Raw genomic sequence first — 15998 nt, 5'->3', positions numbered from 1 at the left:
TTTGCCATCACTAATTGCAAAAGAGCAAGGTATTTGAAAATTTGTTCATGTTCAACCTTTATAAGGTAAAGGCCGGATCCTCCGCTACTAGTCCCAGTCACTCGCTTAATATTTCAGCGCCCGATTAGTCATTGGAAAACCTAATCATTGACTATTTTACCCTTACTTTTCTAAATGAAAATAAACAAGCAAAAAAATTACAATATTGGTTAATGACTTAACGTCTAAGTCATATGGTGAGAGAATGAAAGTCTAGAGGAAGCCCATAATAAATATTTGTTTTTATTAATTAATTATATGAAGTAGTTATATTTTTATTATTATTTCACAAGTAAAAGCTAGCTTAAATGTTAGATGACTGGGCTTGTCCCAACAGGTCTTGAAAATTAGTTCCCAACTCGCCAATTCACACACAATTGAGAGGGGCGATCTCATCAACAAATCATATGACTTAGGTTAGTATTAATAATAAATAAATAAAATTTTAAATTTAATAATACAAATCATGTTTGTATTATTAAATTACCGCCTTAAATATTGAGTTGAATTTAAAATTAACTCTCCAAATTACAATCCTAACAAGAGACATCACAATTGCATTTTTTTTTGGGAAAATTACATATAAATGGAGTCAAAGTTCCATATTTACTTAGAGGCTGAGTCAAAGTTCCATATTTCTCTAAAATGGATTGCTGAGGTGGCACATGGTTTTTTACTGTTTAGAAATTTTGGTGCCTAAAATACCCTTCCGCGAAGGTACTACTTTTTCTTCGAAGGTACTACTTTTTTGAACTGAAGGTACTACTTTTTAGTGTCCAGGTACCATGTTTTTTAAACACCCGCGAAGGTACTACTTTTTCTTCGAATGTACTACTTTTTTGAACTGAAGGTACTACTTTTTTGAACTGAATGTACTACTTTTTTGTTAGGGAAGGGCATTTTAGGCACCACAATTTTCTAAACAGTAAAAAACCATGTGCCACCTCAGCAATCCATTTTAGAGAAATATGAAACTTTGACTCAGTCTCTAAGTAAATATGAAACTTTAACTCCATTTATATGTAATTTTTCCTTTTTTTTTTTTTTTCTCTCTCCAAAAATTCGAATAAACACTCTCACAATATTTAATTGCTCTCGTAACTGTCAGTTTGAAAAGGAGAGATTGGTAATGTTTCACATTTTAATGAATTAATAGTTTTTTTTTTTTATTTTTTTTTTAAATCATTTAATTTTTGGAAAAAAGAACGAAATATATATTCTATTTATATACTAGGACGGGTGTACTTGAGACATAAAGAATTTCATTTTTAGGCTAATCGAGAAAAATGGTGAATTACATGCTGATGATCACCGCCGACCTCGAGAACCTCACCGATCTTCAGCCTCAAGAAGGCTGCGATGATCCAAACTTCACCTACTACTTCAAGGTCTGGTTCGATCTCTACTATATATATACACACACACACACTAGAGTTCTTAATTTTGTATATACTTGAGTTCCTAATTTTGTTTTTCGCTAGTTACTGATTAGTATTTCTTCTCTCAACTCGATTATTTGTTACTCTTTTCATTTTTTGTGTGAATACTGTGTAATTATATGCACGTATATATGTAGTTAGGGTTTCTGAATATATATACTAGTTTAAATTAGTTGAATCTACTCTGTTATTCAATATTTACTTCATCGACTTCGAATGTAGGTTGTTATTTTTGTATTTGATTGAACATTCATGTTTGTTTAGATGTATATTCGGTATATGTAGGTATATAGGCTTGTATAATTGTACTGTTTTGATTTTGTAGATTTTGTATCAGTTCATTTTACGTGATTATACTCGTTTCCACTCTGGTTTTTTTTAAAAAAAAATTTTATATCATAATTATTCTTATCATTGTTGTTGATTGAGATTTTTTGTGTTTGTCTAGGTTTCTGATTTTGTATTAATATTAGTCAAATCTTCAATATTTTCTTATTTCAATCTGAATTCAGACGATTATTATCATTTTAATGAATGTATTATGATTATTCCAACTGATATTAATTGCTAATATATATATATATATATCTCTGTGTGTGTATGCTAAATTGCTAATATATTTGATTTGTCCAGATGAGGTGTGGAAATTGTGGAGAGTTGACACAGAAAGAGACATGTGTGAGTTTGAATGAAACAGTTGCACTGCCGAAGGGTACCACTAACCTTGTTCAGAAGGTGAAATGTCTTCCCTACACCCTTTTATATGCATAATAGTGTATATATTTCTGCATCATGCATCCTGAGTTTATGAATTAATTTATAATATTCTTCTATGTCTTTTACTAAGGATGGCTTGGAAAATGTCTATGTGATTACTCTGTGTGACACACACCATGTATGTAGGATTGTAGGTATGAATTAATTTTATGATCTTAATGATTTTACGGACTCACTGTGAAGAAGGATTGCTGTAGATAATGTTTAGACCATAATATTAGGTTTTAAAGGCCAATTTATTTCCTCATGACCAATTATTCTGGTATGTTTTGGATTTAGTTTTGATCTGTTGATTGGGTCACACATATTGCTTCCACTCTTTTTTGTTACCTGAAGGGATTGTTAACATTTGTTGCCTTTGTTATTTTTAAGTGCAAGTTTCTTCGAAGGGAGGGCATTGTAACAATGAAGTAATTTTACGAGTCTTAATTGATTCATGGATTTGTTGAGAGGAAGCATGGAATTAAGTAACATTTAGATCCATGATATTAAGTTCTAGAGGAACTTTAGATTTCCTCACTGTCCAATTATATTTGTTCTGAATTAATTTTGATCCTTTGGTTGGGTCACATGTATTGGTCTGTTATTTTGGTTTATTCCTAAATGATTGTTAACTGATACATTGTTGGCTTTGTTCAGTTTCCTTTACAAGTTTTAGGAGGTAGGATAATTTAACAATGAATTAGTATTATAATATTCTTAATGGTTCATACATTTGTAGTGTATTAGGGATTGCAGTAAATAGCATTTAGATCCATAGTATTGAGTTTTAGAGGATACTTATATTTCCTTACTATGCTATATTCTGATATGTTTCTTATTTTTTTTTATCCTTTGATTGGGTCACATATATTGCTCTCGCTCTTTCGGTTTACTCCTGAAAGGATTATTAACTGATATGGTGTTGCCTTTGTTCTATTTCAAGTGCAAATTTTGCGGGAGGGAGGGGACTATAACAATGATTACTGGCCGTGGCCGTCCACTGACCCAGGCAATTAGTGAATCGGGAAAGTATTCTCCTTTGATGTTGTTTGACTGCAGGGGGTATGAGCCTGTAGAATTTTCATTTGGCAGTAGCTGGAAAGTTGAATCAGTAAGTCTTTGATTGCTTTGTGTGCCAGTTATTGATCATGTAGCATTTTTAACTATTAAGTTTGAAATGTACTTAAGTGCTATAGTGACTCTTTCTAAACCTTTTAACTGCATCATTGAATCATCGAAGTATTGTGGTAGATATATCTTTCCATCTGATTCTGGAATGTAGCAGGTCTTGGACATTGTTACTGTTGTTCATGATAAAAAGGACCTTCTTTTTTTTTCATCCTTATTTAAATGCAATGAGGAATCCATTATACTCTAGTTTAATGATTGGCGGTGAGCTCAAGGACAGTGCATGTACTAATATAAATTGTTAAAAATTTGTTTTGTGGATTCACTATTGAATAGGAAATAGTTATCTGCGTTCTATTATTGGATTTTGAGTCTGTTTTGTGAGAGTATGGCATGCAATATATTATTGGATTTTTGAGTTTGTTTTGTGAGAGTATGACATGCATTTTGATTTTCCCAAACTTCTGCAACCATCTCCACATTTATTACACAATTTACATATGAGCTGGCAGATATTATTTAGAGGTCAAAATTTAGTGTCTGGATTGTTGAAATCACTATATATTTTCTAAAAAGCTAAAAATAATTTAAGTCTGTTATAGGTTCAACAAAAGAATGCACTTTTAACTTTGTTATCAGTTTTGGATATTAACTTTGTTATCAGTTTCGGATATCAGTAATATACATTAACATGACTTCCATTCATTTATATATGTTTGTACTGTGTTACATTGAAGACCGCTTTTCCCACTGCCACCCCCATATCCAGAAAGAAAAAATATAAGAAACCAGTACGCAAAATGATAGATATGCCAATTGCTTATTAGCGGCGAAATATTATTTAGAGATCAAAATTTGATGTATGACTTGCTTTAACACTATATCAGATTATCAGCTACAACACTTAAATGCTAAAAATAATTCAACTATGTTAAAGATCCAATGAAGGAATGTACTTTTATGTTTGTAATAAGTTTTGATCTCAGTAACATAGATTGATGTGACTTCCATTCATTTATATACTTCTGTTTTGTGTTTCATAATCAACAAAAATGGTTCTTGAGTACTTGTGATACTGCCTTACAAAAACATCGAGCTCTGGGCAATTGCTAATCTCGGTTAATGTACCAGGATGAACACTTGCTGAAACACTATACCAGATTATGCCAATTGCTTATTAGTGGCCAAATATTATTTAGAGATCAACATTTGATGCCTGACTTGCTAAATCAGATATTATATATTATTATTTGTTTTAAATCTGCTTTTCTGTTTGTTTAGTTTTGATCTCAGTAACATACATTAATGTGACTTCCATTCAATTATATACTTTGTTTATCAACAAAAATGATTCCTGAGAACTTGTGATACCTTAAAAAACATTGAGGTCTAGGCAAGTGCTCATCTCAGTTAATGTGCTACCTGCCTAATTAGTAGTTGTATAGTTTGTTCCATCCATTTGTAGGTGTAAGGAAAATGTTAGGAGTCATCATGATTTAGTGAAGAACCTTTACAATTCCCCGATCTAGATATAATAGAAGTTAGTTTGTTGGCCAACTATTTCTGTGGCCTTCTTTTTAATCTTTTGTTTGTTCTACTGCTATGTTGTTTTACGTGTTGGTACCTATGCTTTGTGATTTCAATAATATCGTAAGCCATAATCACATGCTAATTTGCATTGCACCTGATTCACTCTAAACAATCTTTTGTTGGATTAGTGGAAAAAACAAGTTGCATGGGGCATAAACCAAAATATATCAGCATATTAAGTTGTGATTTTATTCCTTATGTCCCATTTTCTTTTTCTAGAAAGCAAGTGGACTCGAGTCACTTTTTCATTTGTTCCAACATATGCATAGAGTTTGTTAAAAGAGTATTTCAATGTGGAATATGATGCATTCCTGTCTGAGTTCTTGCTGATTTTATAAGATATTAGCTTGCTATGTCGCACGCGCATCTCTCTCTCTCTCTCTCTCACACACATATATATATGAACTGCACAGTCGGCCATTATACTGTAGCACATAAACTGAAGTTGGTTTCTGAGAGAACTGGAGAGTTTTATGAAAAAATATGGATTAGAGATGCATTTCCCCCTCATTTTACTTCGGTCTCTCTCATGTTATAAATATTTGCGTACATACGGTCTATATTTTTATGAAAATTAGTTTGCAGTTTCATGTACTGTATATAACGAGCTGAAATTTTACCTTCATGTTGGATATTTTTGCATGCACTTAGTTGTAACTCTTTTGTGTAGCTGGAAGGTACTACATTTGATGGCATTGACTTGTCTGGAGACGAATTCGCTGAATATGATGAGAAGGGAGAGTGCCCAGTCATGATATCCAACCTTCGCTATATGTTCCACGTGGTGAAGTAGGTGGCAAATCTGTGTTCATTTTCACTGGTATATAAAATAGTGAACGGGTACAGATTTCTTATGCTGTAGAAAAATTTGACTGCACGGAAAATCTGTGACTTAATGCTTGTTCAACTGACAGTTATCTCCTAGATATATTAGTAACTACTATAAGTGGACAAACGAAATGCATTCCATAGATTGTGATCTTTAGTATCTTGTAATATTCGTTTTTCATCTGCACAATGATGACCGAGACACAGAATGAATGATGATGATATGAAACGGAAAAATTATGACTTAGTGACCGAGCCTAGAATGCGAGTCTTACAGTTAAAAGTCAATTAGTACAGTTACCATGGTAAATCACTACGTAGTAATTTTGATTGAAAATGTTTTGATGCTTGTGGAGAATGAACCTGTTGACATCCACCCAACACTTGCTTAGTTGAGAATAGCCAGTGAAGTAAATTTTAGTTGTACCATGGTATTGAATTTGCTGGGTTCATATTGAATCTGCTTTGGTTCTATATCTATTGCTTTCTCATATGGTAACTGGGATAAATTATTACATGGCCGTGGTCTACCTGGCCCCGGGCCAATCTCAACTAACATGGGTGGTGTGTTTGGAAGGTATGACTAGCCCAACCGTAGGGTTGCATGGCCCAGAGTAGCCAACTTATTTTTGATCGGTTAGAATGTTTCTGGTCCAGATCCTTCTCTATGATGCCGGTATATCATTCTATTGAACAATTTATCTCTTAGATTAGATTCAAATAGGTAGAAAGGAAAGGAAATTTTTATAAACATTTCAAAAGTGTAGATACCAAGGAAAATGGAAATTTTAATAGTAGTCTTCTCAAAAAAGAAAAAGAAAAAAAAGAAGCACAATATTCATTTTTTAAGAAAATTTTGTTCTATTTTCTTATGGGTTCCGTGCATTTTAAACCTTGGTAATGATCCGTGAATCCAGCCCCACTTTTTACCCCAAGCCAAGCATAATTTAATACTAACATTCAATAAGTACCTTCCATAATTGGGAATTCAAATCAATTATTTTGTTTTGGATGAATTGGGTTTGGATCGTTAAAAGTTGGATTCGGTTAAATGAACTTAATTGTTCATGAATTGGGTACAGATTGTTAAAAGTTCAATTCGGACTTGTTCATTTAGTAAAGCTAAACTAAGCAAGACTCGATTCGGACTTGTTGATTAAGTAACACGAGCTAAACTTGAGCAGACTCGAAATTGTACATGGTTTAACCCATAAAAGTACAAGTTTGGGCCAGCTCACATTATGGCCCAAAGAGTTGATAATTCACTAGCCCATTATTCCTACTTACATCGTTTCATTGGTAAGGATCCACGTTCAAATAAGATTTCATCAGAGCCATTAGATTTTGATGCATCTCAACCGTTAGAATAAAGCATGTGCTCTTCAGACCCACCGCTTGATCCTCTCGGCAGCGTTCGATTCAACTCTCTCCCTCTCCATCTAGGATCGTAAAGTCAAGCATTGCCTAATCTTGAGGATTAAGTTTCCTAATCCTAGTCAGAAACAGAGAAAAGGAAAATAAAAATCTATTTATTACCTTCCAAGTTCGTACTAATCTCACATGTATATAAAATTGCTCTCTTTTTCTCTTTCTGAAAATACAGCAATCAATCTCTATGAATGTGCATGTTTGTTTTCTTGACAAAATTTCTCTCTTTTTCTCTCTGAAAAACAATCGGAAAATCAAATCCAATGGAGAAAACCAACAGACCCACTTCAATTTTTGCTGAAGACGCAAGGTAAAAATTTATAATTTTTTTTTTTCCTTTTTTCTTATGTGTGTGTATATATATATATATATATATGTACATGTATATGTATGTTTATATTTATGTTATTTTCAGAAGAAGAATTTTTGTTACGAAAATTGAGCATTACTTTACTGTTTCTGTTATCACACCTTCTTAATAATTATTATTATTAATTTTTTTTTTTTTTTTCCATTTTATTGAAATAGTGAGAAGGTAGATAAAGGAGGGTTGTGTTTGGATGATCACATTAATGGACTTCCTGATGTTGTCCTTGTTTCAATCTTGTCACTGTTGACAATGAAAGAAGCTGCAAGAACTAGTGTTCTTTCAAAGAGATGGAGGTATTTGTGGACTCACATTACTATTTTGAACTTTGATGCCCCACATCTTATAGATGGTATTCTACTGGGAGATAAGGAAGTTAAAGTAGAAAGACCTTTGTTTTTGAGTTGGGTTAATCAAGTCTTGAAATCGTACAATGGTCTAAGTGTGGATGAATTTAGAGTTAAATTTGATCTTGATGAAAGTTGTAGCTTTGATGTTGACAATTGGGTTAACTTTGCAATAGAAAAGAGAGTTAAAAGGCTTAAGCTAGAATTGTCAGAAATTTGGGGAAACTCAACGGGTTATAATTTTCCAGACACGGGTCGTATTACAAGTCACCTGCATTCATTGTCTCTTGGGCTTACTTATTGGAACTCCCTAACCGATCTCCGGCTGGCACACGTGAATATAACTGGACAAGTTCTCGAATACTTCTTAAGTAACTGTACATTTTTAGAACAATTGTCTGTGCAAAAATCTGACGATCTGGTAAATCTAAAAGTTCCTAATACATCACTCAAATTGAAGCGATTGGAGATTTCTCACTGCTTCTATGTGGAAAGTATTGAGATTTTTGCAATGAATCTCAGGTCATTTAAATACTTCGGACCAAAAATAAACCAGCCATTTAAAAGCGTCCCGTGGCCTGTTGAAATGTATATAGGGGGTGACTACAGCGAAGAACTACTTCATAACTTTTTGGAGATTTCAAGCCATCTTTCTCAACTAGAGAGCCTTACGTTGCATTTGATCCAGTTCACCTCCATCTTTGAGATGGTTAGTAAGTTTAACTAATTCATTTTATCTCCTTCCTTTATTTTTACTTTATTCATTTTTTAAAATAATTATAACTATGTGCTGATTTACTTTTCTTTTCTTTGGTTTATTCAGAATATTGTCAAGTTTCCTAAATTTCCTGTATTTAATAAGCTCAAGCAACTGGAGTTGATAATTAGTGCAGATGATGAACAAAACCTTATTGTTTATACTCCCCTAATAGAGGCGTGTCCTTTCTTGCGTAAATTTGTGTTGGAGGTAATTAGTCTTACTTTTCTAAATTGTGAAGTTTATTGCTTCGTATTTGAATTTTCAAATGTTGATTCATTAGGACTTCAGCTTAAAAGGTTTCAATTATTCCAAGTAATTACTTCTTTATTGCTATTACAAATTCACACTATTACTAGTAATAGGAAAAATTTGTTACGGTGTTTAGCTTGCTCTATTCTCCAGCTTGCTCAAGTTTTTTTTGAAAATGAATACCTATCGTTCTGTTTCCCATTTTGATTTAACATTTATTTCCTAAGAGTTTTACATGGTTGTTTAATATGATACACATCCTTGGATTGCTTTGTTCTCATCATTGTTATATGTCATTCCTTAAGCATGTATAAAGCACTGCATGACTCCATTCCTCCTTGTTACAGCTTACAGGGGCCAGGTACAAAGTTTATAGAAAATGGCAAAGGGTTAAATTTTGGCCCCATCAGCACCTTAAGGAGGTGGAATTTATTGGGTTCGTTGGGCGGATGATTGATGTTGAGCTTGCCATGTATCTAATTAAGGGTGCTGTCAAGCTTGAGAAGATTACTTTTGATTCTCGCAATCCAGATTATATAGGAACCCCATGGGAGTTTTTGGACACCAAGCAGAGAAAAAAAGCTAGAAAGCGCGCCGAAAAGCTTGGAACCAAACTTTCTGCTGAAGTAGCTTTGGTTATCCTATAATTACATGTTTGTAAAACCTATTGCTTCTACATCCTTGTCTTCTAAATTTGTTTGATATTATGTAGTATTGGATAGTTGAATGTTGGGAAGTTGATTTGATATTATATATTGGATGGTTGAATGTTTGGGAAAAGGCTTATAGGAGGTATTTGTTATAGGAGGTATTTCTTCCAAGAGGATGTTGATAGATATATATATATATATAATTGTAATAATGGGCTGTATAGAAAAAATGAAAATTCCATTGCTACTTATTCTATGTAAGGCGGTAAAAATGGTAATGACTACTAAACCTTTGACCATACAATATCAGTTATAGCCCTGAATGATCATGTATCTAATACATGGTAGTTAATAACCCAATTCCATTTCACCTTTACTGAAAAAGAAGATCAAAAATGAGTTAGTCAGAATCAAGGTCTTTGCGAGGGTCATCATTTGTGAAAAGTTTGATCTCATACATTCATTGCACTTAAGCAGCAGTTCGCTATTCTTCCTATTGTTCCACTTTCTTCTTTCCTAGTGTCAGAACCATTCACTTAAAGGGATAAGATATTCATACAAGCAAGCAAGTACCACGCCAACAAGAAAGTCAGAATTCCTCTAAAGCCAAAGAGAGAGTCGATATCTCTTAAATCAATTCAAATGAGGACACACATCCTTTAGTCTCAGACTTTGAGGATGTTGGACGGTCAAGAGAAGAGTGTGAGATTGACATACTAGATATGGCTCAGAATCAAACAGAATTCCTTAAGCTATATAGTTAATAACCCACCCGCATTTCCTAAAAAGTGAACAGAATTGACAAGTATGTAAATTACATAAATCATATTGTTTTGTTGGATGATAGTACCAGTCTTCTATTTGAAGTATATGTTCAGACGTCGCAGCGTACGTTCCATGAGTCTTTTGAGATTGCGACCAGTTTTGTCATCAATGATGACATAACCGTGCTTCCAGCCATGACGGGATTTTAAGTTCTCAACCAGAGAAACATCACCTTCGTTGTACAGTGTGAAGAAGGGTTGAGCAACCAGAGCTTCAATACTTGTGTTGATGCGCGTTGTTATTTCCAAACAGTTTTCATTTCTGGCCTGCATCTCTGTTCGCTGATTTCGCAGGTTGTACAGAAGTAGGAGATCCTCATTCTTTGGAGGAGTAGTAATCATCCTGACAAAAACTCAAATTAGTTTGTGAAATATCACCATTGGGCAGACCACAATATAGCTCCAATTTATAAACTCCAGAGCCAAGTCAAAGGAGAACATACACTAGAAATACAATCTAAGATGTACATATGGAAAAACCATTTCCAAAAACCATGCATACAACAAAATAAAAATATAGAAAGTCTATAGGTGATTACGTACCAGAGATTGAAAAAGAAAAAGAAAAAAAGAAAAGAAAATTATAGTTCAATGTGGGCTTCCTTGTGGCCCTCTTGAAATCAAGTTGGACAATGTGCTGATTACTAACCCAATGTGGGGTGTCCAACCTAAAGTGAAGTGCTTAATCAGGAATGGTCATTGGAGAATATTCAATCTTCCACTGTCTTTTCAGTGTTATTTGTGCTCTGTAATAAGTCTATTGTGTTTCTTAGTCGCATCTATGCTGCTAATACAGTGAAAGAAAGGCACATTGCCATTAATTTGTTTAATGGGAGAAAGCTGTAGAGAAAGAAAGCTGTAGAGAAAGAAAGCTTGGGAGAAGGAAAGAGTTGAAGAAGTCGTGTTTGGCTTATAAACCTTCACTTTTTTGGAGCAGATGTCGCTTCTCTATTGGTTCAAGAGATTTTATTCCCACATCATATTAACAACAAAATACAACCTATATAAGGTCCCTTAAATAAGGGCTAAATAGTAATTGTCTAGCGTTCCATACTTGAATGAACCAAATTAATAATTTAAGAGGTTATTTTTAATTCAATGGTATTATTTATTTATTTATTTTTAGGACTGGGCTAATATTAGTATAGTTAAAAAATTAGTAAAAAAATTATTTACTAATATGATGAGATTGTAACCCCATCACCTACCAAATCCTACTCCTTCAAACATACCCTCCAAACCATCACCCCCACCACATGTCCCCACACACTGGCACAAACCAGGAGAAATTATGCACTCAAGATGAGCCATCCTTGCATTTCACAAAGCAACCCAATGTTTACTTCCTCTGCCTCAGTGCTGTAGAGGTTCCCATCAATGTGCTTATGATCCCTAATACATGGAAAGATTTTCTCATTTGGGCCCCACCACATAGCCCCACTCACTGGCACAAACTAATTTCTAATGCGGATATCTAAAATACATAGCAGAAACAAGACATTAATCCATGTTCTTATTTTCATATTCAACGGCTATTATAGTCTCTTGACAGTGGTAAGGAAAGACAGTTGTGAGGTTCTTGTCCGACCAACTTCTGTATGATGTTAAAGTACGTATTTAGAATTAAGCATAAAGTTTATTTGATTAACCCTCATATAAAGAACTTGCTTTTAATCCATATAATTTATATGGATTACAGGCCAATTCCATGAATAATCCCTTATGATTGAAGAATCTAAACTATTCCTGAATGCACTATATAACCCAGTGGAAGCCAGGCATCAAATCACAGTTAATGTTTTTATCATTCGTTCTAAACACTTATTACAGAGTTACTATAAAAAAGGCTGTTCTAAACACAATATATTTTAGTGTTTGACGACTTGCATGGCCATTAAGTATATACATTTATATAAAAGAACAAAAGAGGTAGAGAAGAAAATAGTAACCTGCAACAAGACAGAGTATGGAAACTAATCTACAAAATACCATGAAAACCCCACAAGAAAAAGGTACGGAAGCAGAGATATAGGAGGATGCATATCCTCCGTTGAAAGCCATTCAAGATGCAATTAGCATCAAAGAAGTCAAAGAGCAGGAATCAATAGTCGTTAAGCATCACGCTCGCAACTCAAAAATGTGCAACCATGCAGAAATTTTCTGTTTCATTTATGATTGATTTTTCAATTTGGATGAACAAATTCTTATTTCATAATAACACAAACACTACATATATATATATATATATATATATATGAAGTTATATATAAATCAAACAGAAAATATGAAGTTATATATATATATATATATATATATATATATCTATATCTATATATATATATATATGAATTTACCTGATTCAGTATCAGAGAGATCTGACGAAACAAAATCACCTACACAAGAAAGAATCAACAAAATAAATATCAAAGCTCAAAACTTAAAATGATTAAACTTAAAATTTAGAGACAATGAGAACCTGCAGCCAAGACGAAGAGCAACTACTGAGTATGTAATGAGGGACGGACCTTTATAATCTGCCTGAGTGACAGTAGTTACAAGTACCAATCTACCCCTAATTTTCTAAATAAAATAAACTAAGTATGGTCATTGAAAATGGTAAAATGGTAATTTCACCCATTTAATATCTTTCTTTTTTTTTTTAATAATAAATCATTTAATTTTTGATGGAAAAAAAAAAAAAAAAAATGCGAGGACCACTTTTTCTCTCTCTACTTTGGAGCTTGTAGAGAGAGAAAGTTTCATTTTCCTCGGTCGAGAAAAATGGTGAACTGAACCTCACCGATCTTCAGCCTCAAGAAGACTGCGATGATCCAAACTTCTACTTCAAGGTCTGGTTCGATCTCTACTACATATATTCATCTATATATATATATATATATATATGTATGTATTTGTATATACTAGAGTTCCTAATTTTGTTTTTCGCTAGTTGTTTTTCTTCTCTCAACTCGAGTATTTGTTACTCTTATCATTTTTTGTGTGAATACTGTGTAATTATATGCACAATGTAGTTAGGGTTTCTGAATATATATATATATATATATATACTAGTTTAAATTAGTTGAATCTACTCTGTTATTCAATATTTGCTTCATCGATTTCGAATGTAGATAGTTATTTTTGTATTTGACATTCTTGTTTGTTTTGATGTATATTAGATATATAGAGGAATATACGTATGTATAATTGTAGCGTTTTGATTTGTATCAGTTCATTTTACTTGATTATACTCATTTTCACTCTGTTTTTTATTTATTTATTTATTTATTTTTAATTATTTGAATTTTATATGATTATTATTCTTATCATTGTCGTTGATTGAGATTTATGTGCTTGTCTAGGTTTCTGATTTTGTATTAATTCATATTAGTCAAATCTTCAATACTTTCTTTATTTCAAATTGAATTCGGACCATTATTATCATTTTAATAAAATGTATTATGATTATTTCAACTGATATTAATTCCACTCCTATTCTTCAACTATTTCTCACATCACTTCATTATATTAGATTATCAATTTTTTTATATTAGAATATCACATTTCTTTGCTTGGAATTCTGATTATTTCTAACTCCACTCTATTTAGTTCCTCTTCTGTTCAGTTTAGTTCTCATTTTACTAGGAATGTAGGTGATTATTATTATTTTCTATTAATTATTATGAGTAATCACATAGAACTAAACTATGTGTTCTTTATTTCACTATGATATAGGTGATTGTTTTATTGTTGTTTTGATCTAAGTCATGTTCCAAGCCCTCTCTGCCCATTCTTCCACTCAGTCACACCCTCCAACCTCCTTGTCAAAACGTCCAACCAGGCAAGATGAGAGCACTGACTTTCTGTTCCTGACGGACTCCCCGTTGATGTACAACGACGGTCCTCGAGGGGAACTGCCGTCTTCACGTCCCCTTCGAGCGAGATTCTTGGTAATCTAGCAATCTCCAAAAAAGATTTCATCCCTAACCTAACAAAAACGCAGTCACACAAATCGCCCCACAAATCGCCCCTAGAGTGGTGAAATCGCACATAGTGGAAAGTTATATAATGGTGGGAGTTTTAATGTTTTTAGCGGCCAAATATTATTTAGAGATCAAAATTTGATGTATGACTTCCTGTAACACTATTTCAGATTATCAGCTACAACACTTAAATGCTAAAAATAATTCAACTATGTTAAAGATCCAACGAAAGAATGTACTTTTATGTTTATAATAAGTTTTGATCTCAGTAACATACATTGATGTGACTTCCATTCATTTATATACTTCTGTTTTGTGTTTCATTATCAACAAAAATGGTTCTTGAGAACTTGTGATACTGCCTTACAAAAACATTGAGGTCTGGGCAATTGCTAATCTCGGTTAATGTACCAGGATGAACACTTGTTGAAACACTGTATCAGATTATGCCAATTGCTTATTAGTGGCCAAATATTATTTAGAGATCAATATTTGATGCCTGACTTGCTGAATCAGATATTATTTATTATTATTATTTTTAAATCTGCTTTTCTGTTTGTTTAGTTTTGATCTCAGTAACATACATTAATGTTGTAGCCATCGTTTGATAAAAAAAGCGCTGGTATAGATATCTTTTAGCCAGCATTTGATAAAAAAGTTTTAGCCAGCGTTTTCTTAAAAAGTGCTGGTAAGTGCGAAATTCAGTGCGGGAAAATTTGCCGCTCTAATATTATTTCACTTTTTTATTTCTAATCTTATCTCATCTGAGCCCTAGTTTCTCTTCAGCCTCCCCAATCGCCTCCATCTCTATTCTCGGTCTCAACTCTGAACTTGCCCCCTTCTCTCTCTCTGCAACTCCCCAATCGCCTCCATCTCTATTCTCGTTCTCAATTCTGAACTTGCCCCCCCTCTCTCTCTGCAACTCCCCAATCGCCTCCATCTCCATTCTCGGTCTCAACTTTGAACTTGCCCCCCCCTCTCTCTCTGCAACTCTCCAATCGCGCGCCTCCATCTCTATTCTCATTCTCAACTCTGAACTTGCCCCCTCTCTCTCTTTGCAACTCCCCGATCGCCTCCACCTCTATTCTCATTCTCAACTCTGAACTTGCCCCATCTCTATCTCTGCAACTCCCTAATTGCCTCCTTCTCTATTCTCTTTTCTCAATTCTGAACTTGCCCCCTCTCTTTCTGTGCAACTGCTAACTAGAAAATCTACAAGAATCAGAAGTTCAAAACCCGTATATTTCAGTTTATCTATCTGTCTGCAAGAATCAAAAGTTAAAACCTATTACCTACTCAAAACCCATATCTGATATGCCAGATTGTTCAAAAAATCAAAACTCATATCTTTCAGTTTCCATCGCCAGCTGTTCCAGTTCGGGTTCGCCGTTCGCAAGCTTCAGCCGCTGTCTCTCAACTCTCAAGCTTGCCCCCCTCTCTCTCTCTGCAACTGCTAACTTTAACTTATATGTATGGGTTTTGTTTTAATTTTTTGATATTTATTATTGTTTGTGCCTACTGTGTTTTTCAGCGAGGAAGAAGCAAGGATGAAAATCTACTGTGTCTCAACTAGACACTATTATGCATTTGGAGCCCTTGTATCTGAA

The 15998-nt window shown here is 33.6% G+C and overlaps 2 protein-coding genes across 2 annotated transcripts; both read left to right on the top strand.

Annotated features, from left to right (window-relative positions):
• Positions 1–1272: 1272 nt before the first annotated feature.
• LOC132303735 (uncharacterized) lies at positions 1273–6030 on the top strand. The gene is made up of 4 exons (XM_059801126.1): positions 1273–1427; positions 2112–2213; positions 3181–3348; positions 5626–6030. Exons 1-4 carry the CDS (start codon positions 1326–1328, stop codon positions 5746–5748), a joined length of 495 nt encoding a protein of 164 aa, XP_059657109.1. The 5' UTR covers positions 1273–1325; the 3' UTR covers positions 5749–6030.
• Positions 6031–7474: 1444 nt separating this feature from the next.
• On the top strand, positions 7475–9581 carry LOC132305249 (F-box/FBD/LRR-repeat protein At4g00160-like). The gene is made up of 4 exons (XM_059802922.1): positions 7475–7521; positions 7740–8634; positions 8749–8892; positions 9282–9581. Exons 1-4 carry the CDS (start codon positions 7475–7477, stop codon positions 9579–9581), a joined length of 1386 nt encoding a protein of 461 aa, XP_059658905.1.
• The last annotated feature ends 6417 nt before the right edge of the window (positions 9582–15998 follow it).

Source organism: Cornus florida, unplaced genomic scaffold (genome assembly GCF_030987335.1).
Source record: "Cornus florida cultivar Cherokee Brave unplaced genomic scaffold, ASM3098733v1 CherokeeBrave_3.0.0_Hap2_Chr04, whole genome shotgun sequence".
NCBI classification, from domain to species: domain Eukaryota; kingdom Viridiplantae; phylum Streptophyta; class Magnoliopsida; order Cornales; family Cornaceae; genus Cornus; species Cornus florida.
This window is presented reverse-complemented; position numbering and strand designations above follow the sequence as displayed.

Excerpts from the sequence above, each read along its gene's own strand:
- LOC132303735 (XM_059801126.1), top strand. The coding sequence starts at position 1,326 with ATGGTGAATTACATGCTGATGATCACCGCCGACCTCGAGAACCTCACC. Across the intron at positions 1,428-2,111 it reads ACTTCACCTACTACTTCAAG|ATGAGGTGTGGAAATTGTGG; the intron begins GTCTGGTTCGAT and ends TGATTTGTCCAG. Across the intron at positions 2,214-3,180 it reads CCACTAACCTTGTTCAGAAG|TGCAAATTTTGCGGGAGGGA; the intron begins GTGAAATGTCTT and ends TTCTATTTCAAG.
- LOC132305249 (XM_059802922.1), top strand. The coding sequence starts at position 7,475 with ATGGAGAAAACCAACAGACCCACTTCAATTTTTGCTGAAGACGCAAG. Across the intron at positions 7,522-7,739 it reads ATTTTTGCTGAAGACGCAAG|TGAGAAGGTAGATAAAGGAG; the intron begins GTAAAAATTTAT and ends TTATTGAAATAG. Across the intron at positions 8,635-8,748 it reads TCACCTCCATCTTTGAGATG|AATATTGTCAAGTTTCCTAA; the intron begins GTTAGTAAGTTT and ends TGGTTTATTCAG.